Below are 16,699 nucleotides of genomic sequence, written 5' to 3' on the forward strand. Positions count from 1 at the left end.
GTCTCCAGGATTTCTCCAGGGCCTCTCCCATCCTCTGGAACGCTCTACCTCAACCTGTCCAGCTATCTCCTACTCTAGCTTCTTTCAGGCGATCCCTGAAAACTCATCTCTTCGGGGAAGACTATCACACCGCCAACTAATCTGCCAACAGCTCATTCCCTACTCTTACCTCTTGTAACACCTGCCCCACCCCATTAGATTGTAAGCTCCTCTTGTATTTTATTGTATTGTATATGTACTGTCTCCCTCTAATATTGTAAAGCGCAAATTGCTGGCGTTATAGAAATCCATAATAATAATAATATGCATTTACGGAACAAAAAAAAAAAAACATGCATCAAACAAAAACATTTAAAATTCACCTGCTCGGGCTTATCTGACCTTCTTTTTTTTATTTTATATTTTAGATAATCAAAGCCTTTGGAGTAACATGAGAAGACGGCGATGTCACAGCACCCATGTATACCAGTCTTCTTCACCAGTCCAATTAGAGAAACTTTTTGTTCCCAACAATTTAATCAGCAGCCTCCAAAGAATAGGATAACGGACTGGAAATTGGAGGATCCACCAAAAACCTTCACCGGCCTTTTCTCCAGGAGAGATTCATCTCAACGAATAGATGCTTATAAAGTTCTCCTAAGTGAAGTAAGAAAAAATACAATACAGAGTATTACAACATACAATATAAACCTTGAAAAAAGCACATTTTGCCAAATATATGCTCGGCTACAACCAAACCTTTATCAGGAAGCTACTCAACCCAAAAACACCTTCACAGGAGGAGATTTCGTACGATAAATGTGAAATGCTAAGACATGTGATTCTTATGAAGAAACGGCGTGCAATGAAATCTCTTCACATCTGCAATCTATTGGAATAACTTGGAAGTGCCCAGAGAGAAGGAAAACATTTCAAAATGATGTTGGAGTTACCATCTCTGATCAATCACGAGGACATGAAATGTAAACATCATATTGGCCACGTTCTAAATTCTGCATGTTAATCAGTGCCTGAGTGTGTATTTTGGCCCAAAAACTATTTCCAGAACCTTAAACTTAGGAATCCTTTCCTGACTCTAAACTTTGGAGACATCATTTCTTTAAACAGACTTGGCTGAACTTGATCATGGTCCTATTTAACCAGAGCAACACAGTAGAATCGATCCCTCTCTGTCTAAACTGCACTCACCAGACGCCCACCAACAGCATCTCCAAAACCATCATCATCGGAGTTATCTTTGGGGTCTTCATCACCTTTGGTGTGCTTGGAAACATCTTGGTCATACTTTCAGTCGCCTGCCACCGGCATCTACAAACCGTGACCCATTATTTCATCGTCAACCTTGCCGTAGCAGACCTACTCTTGATGTCCATGGTTCTTCCATTCTCCGCCACTTTTGAGATCCAAGGCTACTGGCTGTTTGGACGTATTTTCTGCAACATCTGGGCAGCCGTTGATGTACTTTGTTGTACAGCTTCCATAATGAGCTTATGTGTCATATCTATCGACCGCTACATAGGGGTCAGCTATCCGCTGAGGTACCCCAGCATAATGACAGAAAGGAGAGGTCTTCTTGCTCTACTCTGCGTGTGGGTCTTGTCCCTCGTGATCTCCATTGGACCTTTATTTGGCTGGAAGGAGCCGGCGCCGGAAGACGAGACCATCTGTGAAATCACAGAAGAGCCGGGCTATGCACTCTTCTCTGCCTTTGGTTCCTTTTATCTTCCCCTCACCATTATTCTTGTCATGTACTTCAGGGTTTACGTCGTGGCCAAAAGGGAGGGCAAAGTTTTAAACTCTGGGATGAAATGTGAGAAATCAGACTCTGAGGAGGTGACATTGAGGATTCACCGGAAGAGCACCCCTGATAGCCTCAACTCCAATTCAAGTACGAAGCACAAAACCCACTTCTCTGTACGACTCCTTAAATTTTCCAGGGAAAAGAAAGCTGCAAAGACATTGGGGATAGTTGTGGGATGTTTTGTCCTATGCTGGCTTCCTTTTTTTCTTGCCATGCCTATAGGTAAGTGTTTTTTTTTTTTATTACTATATAACTTTCTGTTGCAGAAATGAAAGTTGCTGGGAATTGTTCCAAAAAAAATCCAACTTTAACCCTTTTGTTGTCAGAGCCATTTTTTGCCTTTCTTGCACACATGTTTTAAAAAAATAATTTTAGGCCTCAAGATTAATTACCCACTTTAGCTCTGGAAGATTTACCCCCTGAATAACCAGGCCGTTCTTTGCTATTTGACAATGAGCTACTTTAACTGGTAATTGCGCTGTCATGCAACATTGTACCCAAGCGAAAGATTTGGGTATCGTCGGCGTAGAGATGGTATTGGAAGCTGTAGAGGTGTAGAATTGAAAACAGGAGAGGTCCAAAAAGAGAACCTTGGGGGGCCCCAAAAGAGAAAGGAAGAGGTGAGGAGAAAGTAGGATTGTAAGTAATACTAAAGGTGCAGTTGGATAAGTAGGAAGAGAACCAATGAAGAGTACAGTCACGGAGACCAAAGACGTGGAGTTTTTATGAGTAGGAGGGGGTGGTCAAGTGGACGCTAGCTAGTAGTTTAGCAACCTCGTCTATAGTGGTGAGGTTGAATGAGGGAAGTAGTGATTGCACCTGTGTGCATGAAGTGTAAAGCATGGAAGGTATCTGAACAGCAATGATCTCCTCACAAATTGTATCAATCTTCTGTTTGAAGTGGTTGGCGATCTCCTGGGCAGTGAGTGAATCAGTGAGTGGAGGACTAAGTAGAGAATTAAAGGTAACGAAGAGTTGCCTGGGGCGAGATGATAAGTTGTTAATGAGAGTGATAAAATAGGTCTGTTTGGCAGTGTGGAGACTGGAATTGTATTTTTGGAGGGCAGATTTATATTGTTTGAAATCTTTCTGAGACCTAGTCTTACGCCATAGGCGCTCAAGAGCAAGGCTATTCTTTTTCAGACTTCTAGTGTTATCTGTTTGCCAAGGTTGAAGGGGTCGGGGACTGATTCGATGTGTAGTGAGGGGGGCCAGTGTGTCCAGGGAGGCTAAAAGTGAAGCGTTGTAAACAGAAGGGTCTAGGTTGGTGCAGGACAGGGGCACGATTTTGTCATAGAGGTGGTCGGTAGCAGAATAGAGAAGGGAAGGTTTGAGATTACGTAGGTTTCTACGGGTAACTGTAAGGCAGTTGGAGGGAGAGGAGGTGGAGGAGAGGGAGAGAAGGAAACTAATAAGGTAGTGATCAGAGAGAAGGAATGGATAGTTTGAGAGGTTGTACGGAGTACATAGGTGGGAGAAAACAAGGTCAAGGATATTGCCTTCAGAGTAGAATCATGTATTCATTGCTTCAGGTCAAAAGAGGAGGTTAGACTGAGAAGTTTGGAAGTGGCAGGAGTGTTAGTATTAATAGGAATGTTGAAGTCGCCAAGAATGATTGTGGGGATTATGGAAGAAAGAAAGTAGGGTAGCCAGGCAGAGAAGTCGTCAAGAAAGGTTGATACTGGGCGGTAGATCACAGCTATCCTTAGAGATACTGGAGAAAAAAGACGAATGCAGTGTGTGCCTTGCGTCCACTGGGTCTGGGGGAGTGAGTCCAGAGAATACCACCATGGGATAGGGCAGCAGAAGACGCAGTGTCGGATTCATGAAGCCAGGTTTCGGTAATGGCGAGGAGATTAAATGAGTTAGCAATAAAAAGGTCATGGAGAGAGGTGAGTTTATTACAGACAGAGCGGGCATTCCAAAGGGTGCAAGAGAAAGGGAGTCTGGTCTTGGGAAGAAGAGAGATGGGAACTAGATTGTGCTGATTGCGGCTGCAGCCAGAGGGTGCAGGGTAATGGATGTGTTGAGCACAGGTAAATGATGGAGGCCCAGGGTTTGGGGATATGTCTCCAGAGGTTAGGAGAAAGGTGAGGGAGGTAATATGAGAGTGTGATTTATATGAAGGGACATGACCCTGTGTCCTGGAGGTTTTGTGTGCGTGTGGATTTAGAAATAGAAGGAGATGGTGAGTGTAGTAATAAGGAGAGGACAGAAGTGAGGGTGATATATATAAGCTGTGGGGTGGAGAAGAGGGGTGAAGGAGAGAGAGTTTAAGGATAGAGGATATGGCTGTCAGAAGGAGTGGTAGAGAGTGCATGTTACAAGGAGAAATAGCTGAAGGGGTAGACAAGGTCACCTGTAGTCTGTGTGGTGTTTAGCTCAGCCTTTCCTGTGTTCATTCACTTTGTGCATTCGCTGAAGTGCAGAGTCAGAAGTGCTCCCACTTATAGAAAGAGCCCCACTTTGAGAAAGAGCCCCAACAGCAAATGTGCCTTCCCCAAGAGATGCTTTCTTATTAACTGTTAGAGATAGGGTGGGTGCTTTCCAATTAACTAATCAGGAATTATTAAAGGGACGGGCTAAACAGAGCAACATTTTCACTTCAGAAAAAGATTTACAAGAGGACAGCTAACTGATAAGGAACAGGCTATAAATTAAAAGTCATAGGATGACAATAAAGCATTGCAATGAGAACAGTCTACAGATGGTTAAGCAAAATAAACATACCACAGTTAAAGACAGAACATAAAGGAGAGCAGTTTTCAGTAGTACAGCTTTGAGTGGAGTTTCAGCAGCATTTAAAGGAGTTGTAAAGTCTCAGGGTTTTTCACCTTAATGGATTCTGTGCATTAAGGTGAAAAACCTCCTTTGTTGCAGCTGCCTCCCAGACCCCCCATTTTTCTTACCTGAGCCCATCCTTTCCAGCGATGTGCATGAGCCCAGCGGCTTCAGCCGTTGTCTCTGTCCTCATTGGATAGATTGATAGCAGCAGGAGCCATTCGCTCCCGCTGCTGTCAATCAAATCCAGTGACACGGGAGCGGAGGGTGGGGCCATGTTCTGCTGTCTGTTTCGATTGATGCAGGAACAGGACTCAGGAGCAAGACCGCATGGGTGCCCCCATGGAAAGCGGCCCCTTGTGGGGGCATCTGATGAAGGGAAGGAGCCAGGAGCGCCGAGGGGGCACCCCAGAATAGGAGGTTCAGGCTGTTCTGTGCAAAATGATTGCACAGAGCAGCTAAGTATAACATGTTTGGTATTTTTATTTTAAAAAAATCTGAACCTTTACAACTCCTTTAATGTAAATGAGAGATAAAACCTGGAAGCTGATTGGTTACTATGCACAGCTGTACCAGATTTTGCACTCTCCAGTTTTAGTAAATCTTCCCCTAACTGACACTGGGTGGGAACTGACTAACTGCCACTGACATTACCTGTGACACTAATTGTAATGTTCCGGTACCTATGGTACCCTTGTTCCTATATTTCTCCTCTCTTTGCGTCCCATCTTGTATATACAAAGGACGCATACACCTTTAAGACCGGATGACATCACTGCCGAGCGCCGCTATGAGCGGCTATTTTAATCGCCGGTTTGCTCTCACTCATCGCTCGTTCAAACCCACATGTTCATCGCACCTACGCCTGAGAAGTCGGAGCTGCTGACATACCTTCCTTGCTGAACTAAGCCGGAAACCTCGCTGGTGATCCGTATCCCGCTACGGGATCACCTCTCTCCTCTGGACATTGTATTTCCTAACCTATCTAAGTGATAAGTACCCCGCAGGGGATTCTTACTAAACCAATCTCCTACTGTCATCTACAGCAATTACCAAGACTATCTGTATCTATCTATTCACTATCATCTGCATAAGACTGTTAGCTCTTGGGACTACCTTGAACTATCCTTGCACTAGGTTACTCTGTCTAAAGTATACTCCATCTGTGTCCTCTTACCATCTGCACTATACTTGACATCAGAACCTATCTGCTTACCATCACCTGCAACTCTCCTATACTACTTCTAGTGCTCACCATACAATAGCCTGTCTCTCATCTATATATCCTCATATACTCTATCCCTCCATTAACATCTATTAATATATATATAGTGTATAACAGGCTGTACACGGTGATGAAGTCCTGAGAGTTGGATATGTTGTTCAACAGATTCTCTACAAGGCTACTGAGTGTAATAATTCTGCAGCTGTAAATCCATCCGCAAACAAAAACGCATGAACGTTACACTAATACAGTGATCAGTGCTAATACTGTACACTATCACTGTACTAATGACACTGGTTGGGAAGGGGTTGACATCTAGGGGTAATCAAGTGGTTAAACGTATGCCTAACTACATTTAATGTATATAATATGACAGCTTAAATGCCCAACGAAAACCAAATAAAGTATAAGCTATCCCAAGCGCTTCAAATGAGGATCACTCACCAATAAATAAATTGGCTATGCAGCTACTTAACTAAAACATATGGAGAAAGATATATAATAGATAGATACTCAGCAATATCCCTATATATATATAGTAGCGCAAACTTGTCAAGAAGCAAGTGCCAAAAAAATACTGTGCCCACTGCACAAAAGTCCGAAATGCAATAGATGTCACATAGGCAGCAGGAAAAAGTTCAGAAATGACTCAAACAGTCCATAATCCTTCACTCTATCTCCTGGGATGATAATGTACGAAGACGTGTTTCTCAAAAGGATCACCACCACCACCGTGCTCCAAGGGGGGAGGAGAATTGCCCACTCACCAGATGCTGTGGCCCAACCCACTTTCGTGTTTGAGCATTCAGGCTTATAATGATGGTCACTGGTCCAGAGTATCCACAACAGGAATCGCACCAGCGCAGTCAAAAAAAGCTCAGCAGCATATGGGGAGGAGAGAACATAATCCCAATAGCGTGATACCGTTTGAAAGGGTTTTATTAAAAAAAAATAAAACATAAGGTAACACACTCACATGTCTTGTATGTCATCCAACGCAAAAAAACAGTCACGAATAGGGGAGGGATGCCCTTCGGGAGATGATGTCCAGGCTCCACGCCGTGGACGCTGCGCCTTCTGGGTAATCCGAACTCCTCTTACACAGCCTGGTTACATCGCCTGGTCACGCCCCGACGCGTTTCGTGATTTCCACTTCTTCCCCGGGAGCGTATTTTTTTGGCACTTGCTTCTTGACAAGTTTGCGCTACTATATATATATAGGGATATTGCTGAGTATCTATCTATTATATATCTTTCTCCATACATTTAATGTATGCTGCTTTTACTTATAATAGATCACTAAGTTTCTCTTCCTTGCTTTGCAGGGATGAGAAACAGAGATCGTTCCCTCTAGATTGTCAACACAGAGCTCTGGGCTGTGATTGGACACAGCCGATTATCAGGTCCCAGCCATGAAACATTGGCCGGGACTTGCTGACAGGCTCCGGCTGTGTACAATCACAGTCAATGCCGGAAGTGGGGCACACATTGACGCTTCCTTAACCCAAAAGTAGGCAGGGACGTACGTGGATTGTAGTATAAAAAAAAGCAACGCATTTGTGAGTCTAACATTTGGCTTGCCGTTACAGCGTGCTCCCATTGAACTCACTGGGCTGTTTGACAAGCAGTATTGAAAATGCTGCAAAGCAAAGCATCACGTATGCATTTTGGGTGAGCAGCTGGGGCCAGTAATACTGTGACTCAGCCACTTTTTTTTACAGCCCCCCCCCAGCCGCTCATGTAAAAATGCTCCTATTGACCCACCATCCTGCCTGGGGGCTGCCCTACCTGACAGGAGGAGCCTGAGCAGAGTTGCAATGGTTCACCTATGTGAAAGAACCCGTACTGACCCACCATCCTGCCTGGGGGCTGCCCTACCTGACAGGAGGAGCCTGAGCAGAGTTGCAATGGTTCACCTATGTGAAAGAACCCGTACTGACCCGCCATGCTGCCTGGGGGCTGCCCTAAAAGACAGGAGGAGCCTGAGCAAACTTGCAATGGTTCACCTATGTGAAAGAACTCATACTGACCCGCCATTCTGCCTAGGGGCTGCCCTACAAGACAAGGGGAGCCTGAGCAGAGGTGCAATGGTTCACCCATGTGAACTAACCCATACTGAGCCACCATGCTGCCTGGGGGCTGCCCTGCAACACAGGAGGAGCCTGAGCAGAGGTGCAATGGTTCACCCATGTGAAAGAACCTATACTAACCCGCCATGCTGTGTGTTGGCTGCCCTACAAGACAGGAGGAGCCTAAGCAGAGTTGCAATGGTTCACCTATGTGAAAGAACTTGTACTGACCTGCCATGCGGCCTAGGGGCTGCCCTACAAGACAGGAGGAGCCTGAGCAGAGTTGCAATGGTTCACCTATGTAAAAGGAACTCGTACTAAACCACCATGCTGCCTGGGGGCTGCCCTACAAGACAGGAGGAGCCTGAGCAGAGTTGCAATGGTTCACCTATGTGAAAGAACTTGTACTGACCTGCCATGCTGCCTATGGGCTGCCCTGCAAGACAGGCGGAGCCTGAGCATTGGTGCAATGGTTCACCCATGTGATAGAACCTATACTGACCCGCCATGCTGCCTGTGGGCTGCCCTACCAGGCAAGAGGAGCCTGAGCAGAGTTTCAATGGTTCACCTATGTGAAAGAGCCCGTACTGACCCGCCATGCTGCCTGGGGGCTGCCCTACAAGACAGGAGGAGCCTGAGCAGAGGTGCAATTGTTCACCCATGTGAAAGAACCTGTACTAACCCTCCATGCTACATCCTGCCTGGGGGCTGCCCTATGAGACAGGAAGAGCCTGAGCAGAGTTGCAACGGTTCACCTATGTGAAATAACCCGTACTGACCTGCCATGCTGCCTGGGGGCTGCCCTATGAGACAGAAGGAGCCTGAGCAGAGTTGCAATGGTTCACCTATGTGAAAGAACCCATACTGACCTGTCATGCTGCCTGGGGGCTGCCCTATGAGACAGGAGGAGCCTGAGCAGAGTTGCAATGGTTCAACTATGTGAAAGAAGCCCTCCTGACCTGTCATGCTGCCTGGGGGCTGTCCTACCAGACAGGAGGAGCCTGAGCACAGGAGCAGTTGTTCCTCCAGTGGTTTGGCCTATTGTCTGCACCAGTGGCATGCTTAGGGGGTTCGGGGTTGCGATCCACACCAGGTACCAGCACTCCCAGTGTGCCAACCAGTCACCCAACATTTTCTTCTTTTTGTTGCACTGTGCAATTGTATGACAGGTAGAAGTGGCACCCCCATCAGGGTAGGGGGGGGGGGGTACAGTTTGGCGCCTTCAGCACTAGATGAGCTTGTCCCGCCACTGCTTATGGTAAATGTCCTAGATATAAACTAAAAGTTATTTCCGGGCAGTTGTCTAATTGGTTTTGGATCCTTATAAACCCCTACATGTGTGTTTATTAGTTATGCGCTGTTTTTAAATAAAAAGTACTAATTACTGATGAACGATCACACCCTTGTCTCTAATGATGTCGCCGATGGAGTGTAAAATGTTCTTTAATTAAGCCGAACCTTCTAATTAACCGTGGAGAATTCGAAAGTTTCCCCTTCCATCTGTTTTTCTGCGCAGATGATGAAAAGGCCCGTGAGGGTGTGACGAGCGTCCAATTCAGTATTGTTTTGTTTCCAGTTATTTTACCATTCTGACCGAGTTTTATTATTGTCATCAACCAGCTTGTGACTGTCATTTATTTCCCTGAGCGATTCCATTTAATTACATGGGGAAGTGGTGGTGCACCGTCGGAGCCGGTCTATGGGTATTGTGACTGACAACCACTAATAGACATTATGGCTCCATCACTGGTTGGGGATTTAAGGCACATTGTTGGCTGCTCACATTGCTGAAGGGTTATTGGGCACAAACTTACAAATTAACGTAGCACTATTGCCTCCCATTCCCTTTACTTAGAGGGTTAGTTCTCCTTTAATTGGTAATTTTCCAGAAAATCCCCCAATTGATTCCAGAATCTCTAGCACATTACATACCCCTCCCTCCATTTTAGCTAGTTTTTTTATAATGCCTCCTTAGCCTCCTGATGTAACCCCTAAAAACCTGCACCACACATTATATTTGATTTTTGGGTGGCCACGTTCAGTAGAATGGGTCTTATTCGGCGACTGAACTTGACAGGGGGGATCAGTTTTGCTACATGTCATGGCTGTGGCATGTGCATACCCATACCCTCTGCCTTTGCAGCCTTTGTCTGTGTGTTACCCTCACCTAACCCTTGCACTCTGTTATTTACATACTCTAGACACCTGCATTCTGTATGTTGCTCACTCTGAACCCTGAACTATGCACGTTATGGACTACTGACCCCTGCACTCTATGCATTATTTACAAACAACCACTGAGCTATGAACATTACACACTCCTGACCCTGGACTATGAACATTACACACTCCTGACCCTGAACTATGTACATTACACAGTCCTGACCGTGAACAATGTATGTTATGGATTCCTGACCCCTGCACTCTATGCATTATCTACTTCCAACCCCTGAACTATGTACATTACACACTACTGACCCTGAACTTTGAACATTACACCTCCTGACCCTGAACTATGTACATTATACACTCCTGGTCCTGAACTATGCACATTACACACTCCTGACCCTGAACTATGAACATTACACACTCCTGACCCTGAACTATGTACATTACACACTCCTGGCTCTGTACTATGTACATTACACACTCCTGACCCTAAACTATGTAGGTTACACACTCCTGACCCTGTACTATGTACATTACACACTCCTGACCCTGAACTATCTATATTCCACACTCCTGACCCTGAACTATGTACGTTACACACTCCTGACCCTGTACTATGTACATAACACACTCCTGACCCTGAACTGAAAACATTACACACTCCTGACCCAGAACTATGTACATAACACACTCCTGACCCTGAACTATGAATATTATACACTCATGACCCTGAACTATGCATACTATGGACTCCTGGCCCCTACACTCTATGCATATTATGGACTCCTGACCCCTGCACTCTATGCATTATCTACTTCCATCCCCTGAACTATGATCATTAAACACTCCTGATCCTGAATTATGCACATTACACACTCCTGACCCTGAACTATGAACATTATACACTCCTGACCCTGAACTGTGAACATTGTACACTCCTGACTCTGAACTATGTACAATACACACTCCTGACCCTGAACTATGTACATTACACACTCCTGACCCTGAATTTTGTACATTACACACTCCTGACCCTGAACTATGTACATAACACACTCCTGACCCTGAACTATGTACATAACACACTCCTGACCCTGAAATGAGAACATTACACACTCCTGACCCTGAACTATGTAAATTACACACTCCTGTCTCTGAATTATGTACAGTACATACTCCTGACCCTGAACTATGTACATTACACATTCCATACCCTGAACTGTGAACATTACACACTCCTGACCCTGAACTATGTACACTATACAGTCCTGACCCTGAACTATGTGCATTACACACTCCTGACCCTGAACTATGTACATTACACACTCCTAACCCTGAACTATGTACATTACACACGCCTAACCCTGAACTATGTACATTACACACTCCTAACCCTGAACTATGTACATTACACACTTCTGACTCTGAATTATGTACATTACACACTCCTAACCCTGAACTATGTACATTATACACTCCTGATCCTGAACTATGTACATTACACACTCCTGATTGGTTCTGAACTATCTATATTACACACTCCTGACTCTGAACTATCTATATTACACACTCCTGTCCCTGAACTATGTACATTACACACTCCTAACTAGGGATGGGCTGAACGACCCCCTGTTCGGTTCGTACCAGAACTTTCGAACATTGCGAAATTTCAAGAACCGAAAAACTAACCCCATTGAAGTCTATAGGCCCCAAACTGGAAAAATCAAAAGTGCCCATTTTGAAGGTGCATATGCAAGTAATTGGGCATACAATAGTTATGGGGGTCTGGGTACTGCCCTGGGGGACATGTATCAATTAAAAAAATGTTTGTAAAAAAAAAGTAATTTTTAAATGAGCAGTGGTTTACTGATGCTTAAAGTGAAAGCATCAAAATGAGAAATAACAGAAAAAATGAAAAACTCCTTCCAATATAGTGCCTGGTAGGGTCCCCTTAGTCTACCTTTAAAGTGGCACATCTGTAATGTGTACAGAAGCTGCTGCAGAAATAATTGCATTTATAAAGCCAAAACAATTAAATTTTTCCTGCAAGCTTTCGTTATTTGGTAAATAACGGCTTGGGGAGCACTCACTTGTCCCATGATCCAGCGACGTGGCCTCTCGATGCCTCGCTCCGCTCTCTCGCCTCTCCTCGGCGCCAGAATCACAAGTGTGGGTACCTGGCTGTGAAAGCTTGTGGCTTCACAGCCAGGTGCGCACTGCGCATGCGCATTAGATGTGTCCCAGAAGATTGCAGGGAGGGAGGGGGAGAGGAGAACTTCCGGTCGGGGCGCCTAGGTGGCCCAACCGGAAGCGGGAGTGGGTACCTGTCAAAACTAGGTACCCATTTTCTGCTCCCAAAAAAATGACATGCCAAATGTGGCATGTAAGAGGGTGAGGAGTGCTTAAAGCGGAAGTTCCTCTTTTGGGTGGAACTCTGCTTTAAGTGGTTAATTATGTAAGTGCTATAAGGAACTTTGTGTGTACCTTTAGTGTATACTGGATATTGTTGTTAAGACTAATAGCTATGAAAATGTCAAATCTTTTTTCCTTTTCAAAATATTTTGGACTTCGGCCATTGGCATTTTGTCGGGACATAGCAATATGCAGCAGGAATTTAAGAAGGTAAAAAATGATAGTTTACAAGAGACATGAACTTATATGGTAAACTAAAAAAATACGGAAAATGTTAACTTGTAACTTAAAAAAAAAATAGAGAACACTGAGAGGAACTAGTCCTTGGGATGCATGAGTGGGGACACAATCTGCACCGGATCATGGCACACCTTGGTGGTGTTTGGCTAAATGTAATGCAATTCTTTTTGTCTTTTGCGTGACCAGTAATGATGAGGGATGAGCATATCTGCACATTGTTCAATCTGTGGAAAGTTTCACGAAACGTGATGAAAATGAGAAAAGTCCAAATTTGTTTGAACCCTAATAACACCAGTGTAGGGTGTACCTGGATATTCAAGTTGGTCCTTTTGTGGGGCTAATAATCAAGCTATTGTCCAATGAAAGGCATGGGAAGCACGCTCCTAGGTAGGTGCTAGAAAGTGAGTATAGTTGTTGGCTCTGCTCAGAGGAGCAGCAGGTAAATTCTATATCGCACTGTGCATAACAGGGAGCAGGATCTGTGAGTTAGGTCTGCTCAATGTGCTCAGTGTGTGAGTCATGTGGTCTGAAAGAGTGTCCCCACTGGTCCAATGGGGAGGCACATTGGACAGTGGAGGAAACCTGACCAATGGGGATACAGCCCCAGTGATTGGCACAGACTGCTGTCTCTGTGCGTTATGGGGTGTGGTATAAAAGCCAGGAGCACATGGGTCTTTGGCAGGAAGCAGAGTCCCAGAAGGAGGGTGGCGGCTGACTCCTCTTCTGCAGTGGTTGGTGTGTGGCCACAGGCAGTCAGCCTGATGAGCCAGAAGTGTGGAGCTGAACCCAGAGGTCCAGGAGGGCTGACTAGGAGGAGTTGATACACTGGAGAACCTGAGAAGCAGTGAAGTGAGTACAGGGCCTGACCAGGAAGGGGGCCACTCCGGAGTAGAGTAGTCAGAGGACGGGTGTCAGCTGGTGGATAGAAAGGGGGTACTAGGTGAGTACCCTGAAGATAAGTGCTAAAGAGCATTACTTCAGATTCATCTAGTGGCAGGATGAAGCTGCGGCCTTGCCTCATTCTCAGATAGAAGTCCTCAGCATTGTGAATAGTTCATCCCTTCTCCCATCCCCATATAAAATAAACCAACAAAAACTACAACCACTAGACTGTTCATTGATTGAGCCAGAAAGTAAAGTGTTAAGATTCTGCATGCAGTTGCTGTCGGTAACCCAGAGGACCCGGAAAGGTGAGAAATCTAGCCACCCTCAAGGGGGCAGGGCTACGCATGGGAAGCCAGGCATTGCCATGGGGGGACATGTTCCAATACCAAAATATAACATAAAACATGCCATACAGAGGGAAGGTGGCCTTTTCACTAGGCTTGGAGGGTGACAAATACACAAACCCTTTGTCAGCTTTCCTTAATGTAGCACCCCTCTGACACCCCAAAGGCAGGATAGCACCTCCAGAGGCCAGGGGCAGACTAGCTTTTCACCCCAGGGCTGAGTCTTTGGCTAAAATAGGGGACCAAGAAAGGATATTGAGTGCGAGCCACTTTTGTATTTCTAAAGTTTTATTGCAGAATGGTTAAGGAGGTGAAGGTTAGGGGTCCCAGATACCGTAGCAGATCACTTACAGACTCTACGGATCTAAATCAATGTCCAGCTTCACAGATTCAGAACCTTGAAGCCCACCCAGAAACACTAAACATGTTCCCAAATTCTAGTATGACCTTCAAGTGAGATACTAGACCTTTCTTAGAGACCAGCATTCTTCCTGGCTCTCTCCAGCAAGGGGCCTCCCCTGGGTCTTCTCCTTGGCACAGCTTTCTCCAGATCAGGCAAAACAGCTTGAAGACCACTTCAGCACATGTTAGGCTCAAAATCAGGGGCTCCATCCAGCTGCACCTCCCTAGGCCTCAGCCCAGGGGGAGAGAGGGAGCACATGACCTGTCTCAAATATTTATATCCTCCCCCAGCATGCACCAGTGGCTAACCTACTGAATTGGCTGAAGAAATATGAATATTTATGACTTTTAGGAACCCAGCTTACCTTAGAGAGGTTGGCCCCTCTTATGTGTAAGTCATCCTGTGTCTATTAGGGGCACAGGGTGACCAAGAAAATGATGGACAACTTCTTAAAGAGGAAGTAAACCCTCCTCTACAACTTGTACCCATAGGTAAGCCTATGATAAGGCTTACCTATAGGTACTGTAAATATCTCCTAAACATGTACCGTTTAGGAGATATTTACCTTACATGTCGCCAGTGACGTCACTGGCGCATGCGCTCTGAAGGAACGGCCGATCGTGCCGTTCCTTCAGAGCCCCGTGCCGTGACTGTCGGCTCTAGCGCGCGTGCGCGGGAGTGACGTCACCGCGGCTCCGGCCAATCAGATGGCCGGATGCCGCGATCCCGGAAGACGGGCGACTAGACATGTCGCCCGTCATAGAGGTGAGTGAGCGGCACGGCGGGGCTCGTTCTGAGGTAAGTATTGCATAATGAGCTAGTATACGATGCATACTAGCTCATTATGTCTTTCTTTTGCAGGGTGTAAAAAAAAAAAAAAAAAACTCAAACGAGTTTACAACCTCTTTAATGAACACTGAGAATATGGTTTGGATTACTTAAAATGGGACAATAATATTTATCAACCATATACCTCAAGAAATATATGAAGATTTAATCCCACTTTACACTGTGAGACCTATAGCCTGTTGCCATGAAGTCTGTGACTCCTAAATAATCAAAGCATTGCTTAGATGTGGATTCCATGTACTTCAATGAAGGAGCCGGACAGTCTGCTACTGGGGTCTCCTTCTATTGTCTGTTTAATAAGGTGTTCTGTGTTTTTACTTAGGATAATGTGTAATGTATTTTGTTTTTGCCTTGTTGCAGTGCTGAGTTGATTAACATGTTAATTATAACATTGTCTAGATGTGGATTCCCATTCACCTATTGTCTCTGTCCAGATGACTAGGTTTTTAGCTCAGGTTAATTATATTTCTGTACACAATTTCATCTGCATATGATAATGTAATCAGGCACCTGACCTGGTGTAGTATATATTAGGTGTGAGTTTTCTCAATAAATGTTCTAGATCTTATACAAGCTATTCTTCTTGGCTAGTTATGTATGGGGGGGGGGGGGGCTAGAATATCTGATATCTTTGTTCAAGACTGAAAGAAGCGGTATTCTGATGGAAGCCTACAAGCACATTGTGAGGTCGCAGTTCCGTTACATGCGGCCTTCACGCCGAGCAGCCACATTTATGCGGCCCTGTGTAAACCACTTACTTGGCTGAAAGCATGCTCCCTGCATGGTAGATGGTGTGTACCGGAAAGTTCCAGATGCATACTAGCAATCGGGAGCTTTTCAAATACCTGCATACAAACATATAAGGAGCCGGCAACACTGTAATCCTTTGACGAGTACTTTATTTGGGTACATCGGAGTGACAATACAAAGATAGCGCTGACGCATTTTGGCAAACAGCCTTAGTCGTAGCTAAAATAACACAAAATGACAAAATATTTATACCTAAACAAAGACTCCACCCAAAAGAAAATTAGCTTGTCTAATTGGTACAATTAACCAATTTGGTGTTGGTTTGCTCAACTGAGCAGAACATGGATCTACAAATACACATGACATAAAATTGTTGCAATAAAAATATTACTTTATATGACATATGGTGAAACAGGAATGTCATATAGAGAAAAATATTACATGTAAGTATATGCACAAAAACTCCAGGAACATACCAGATCAGATGAAAAAGAAGAAAGAAGAACATAATGCAACATAAGTATAAACCTAGATAATAGTGGCTATAAACTAACTGCAACAAAGTATAATTACATAAAAGTCATCATAGCAACAGCCCATATAGCTGAAAAACCCACAGAGAAATGAAAGGGAAATGAATAAATGTAAAAAAAAATAAGACATCATAAAAAAACATAATCCTGCCATGGTCAGAATATAAAGTTAAGAGCTTCCGGACCGCCCACCACACATTTACTGCGGCAGGCTGGCCCTCCTGCGCAAACTGACATA

At 44.8% G+C, this 16,699-nt stretch overlaps 1 protein-coding gene across 1 annotated transcript in view; it reads left to right on the forward strand.

The window, feature by feature from the left end:
- The first annotated feature begins 823 nt into the window (after positions 1 to 823).
- ADRA1A (adrenoceptor alpha 1A) overlaps positions 824 to 16,699 on the forward strand; it is a 68,151-nt gene continuing 52,275 nt past the window's right edge. The window contains exon 1 of the mRNA XM_082256040.1: positions 824 to 2,023. Coding sequence (XP_082112166.1) covers positions 1,126 to 2,023 — 898 coding nt within the window. The 5' untranslated portion in view covers positions 824 to 1,125. The remainder of the gene's footprint in view (positions 2,024 to 16,699) is intronic.

The sequence above is a fragment of the Pelophylax lessonae genome, assembly GCF_965119305.1.
Source record: "Pelophylax lessonae genome assembly, chromosome: 4".
In the NCBI taxonomy this organism is placed as follows: domain Eukaryota; kingdom Metazoa; phylum Chordata; class Amphibia; order Anura; family Ranidae; genus Pelophylax; species Pelophylax lessonae.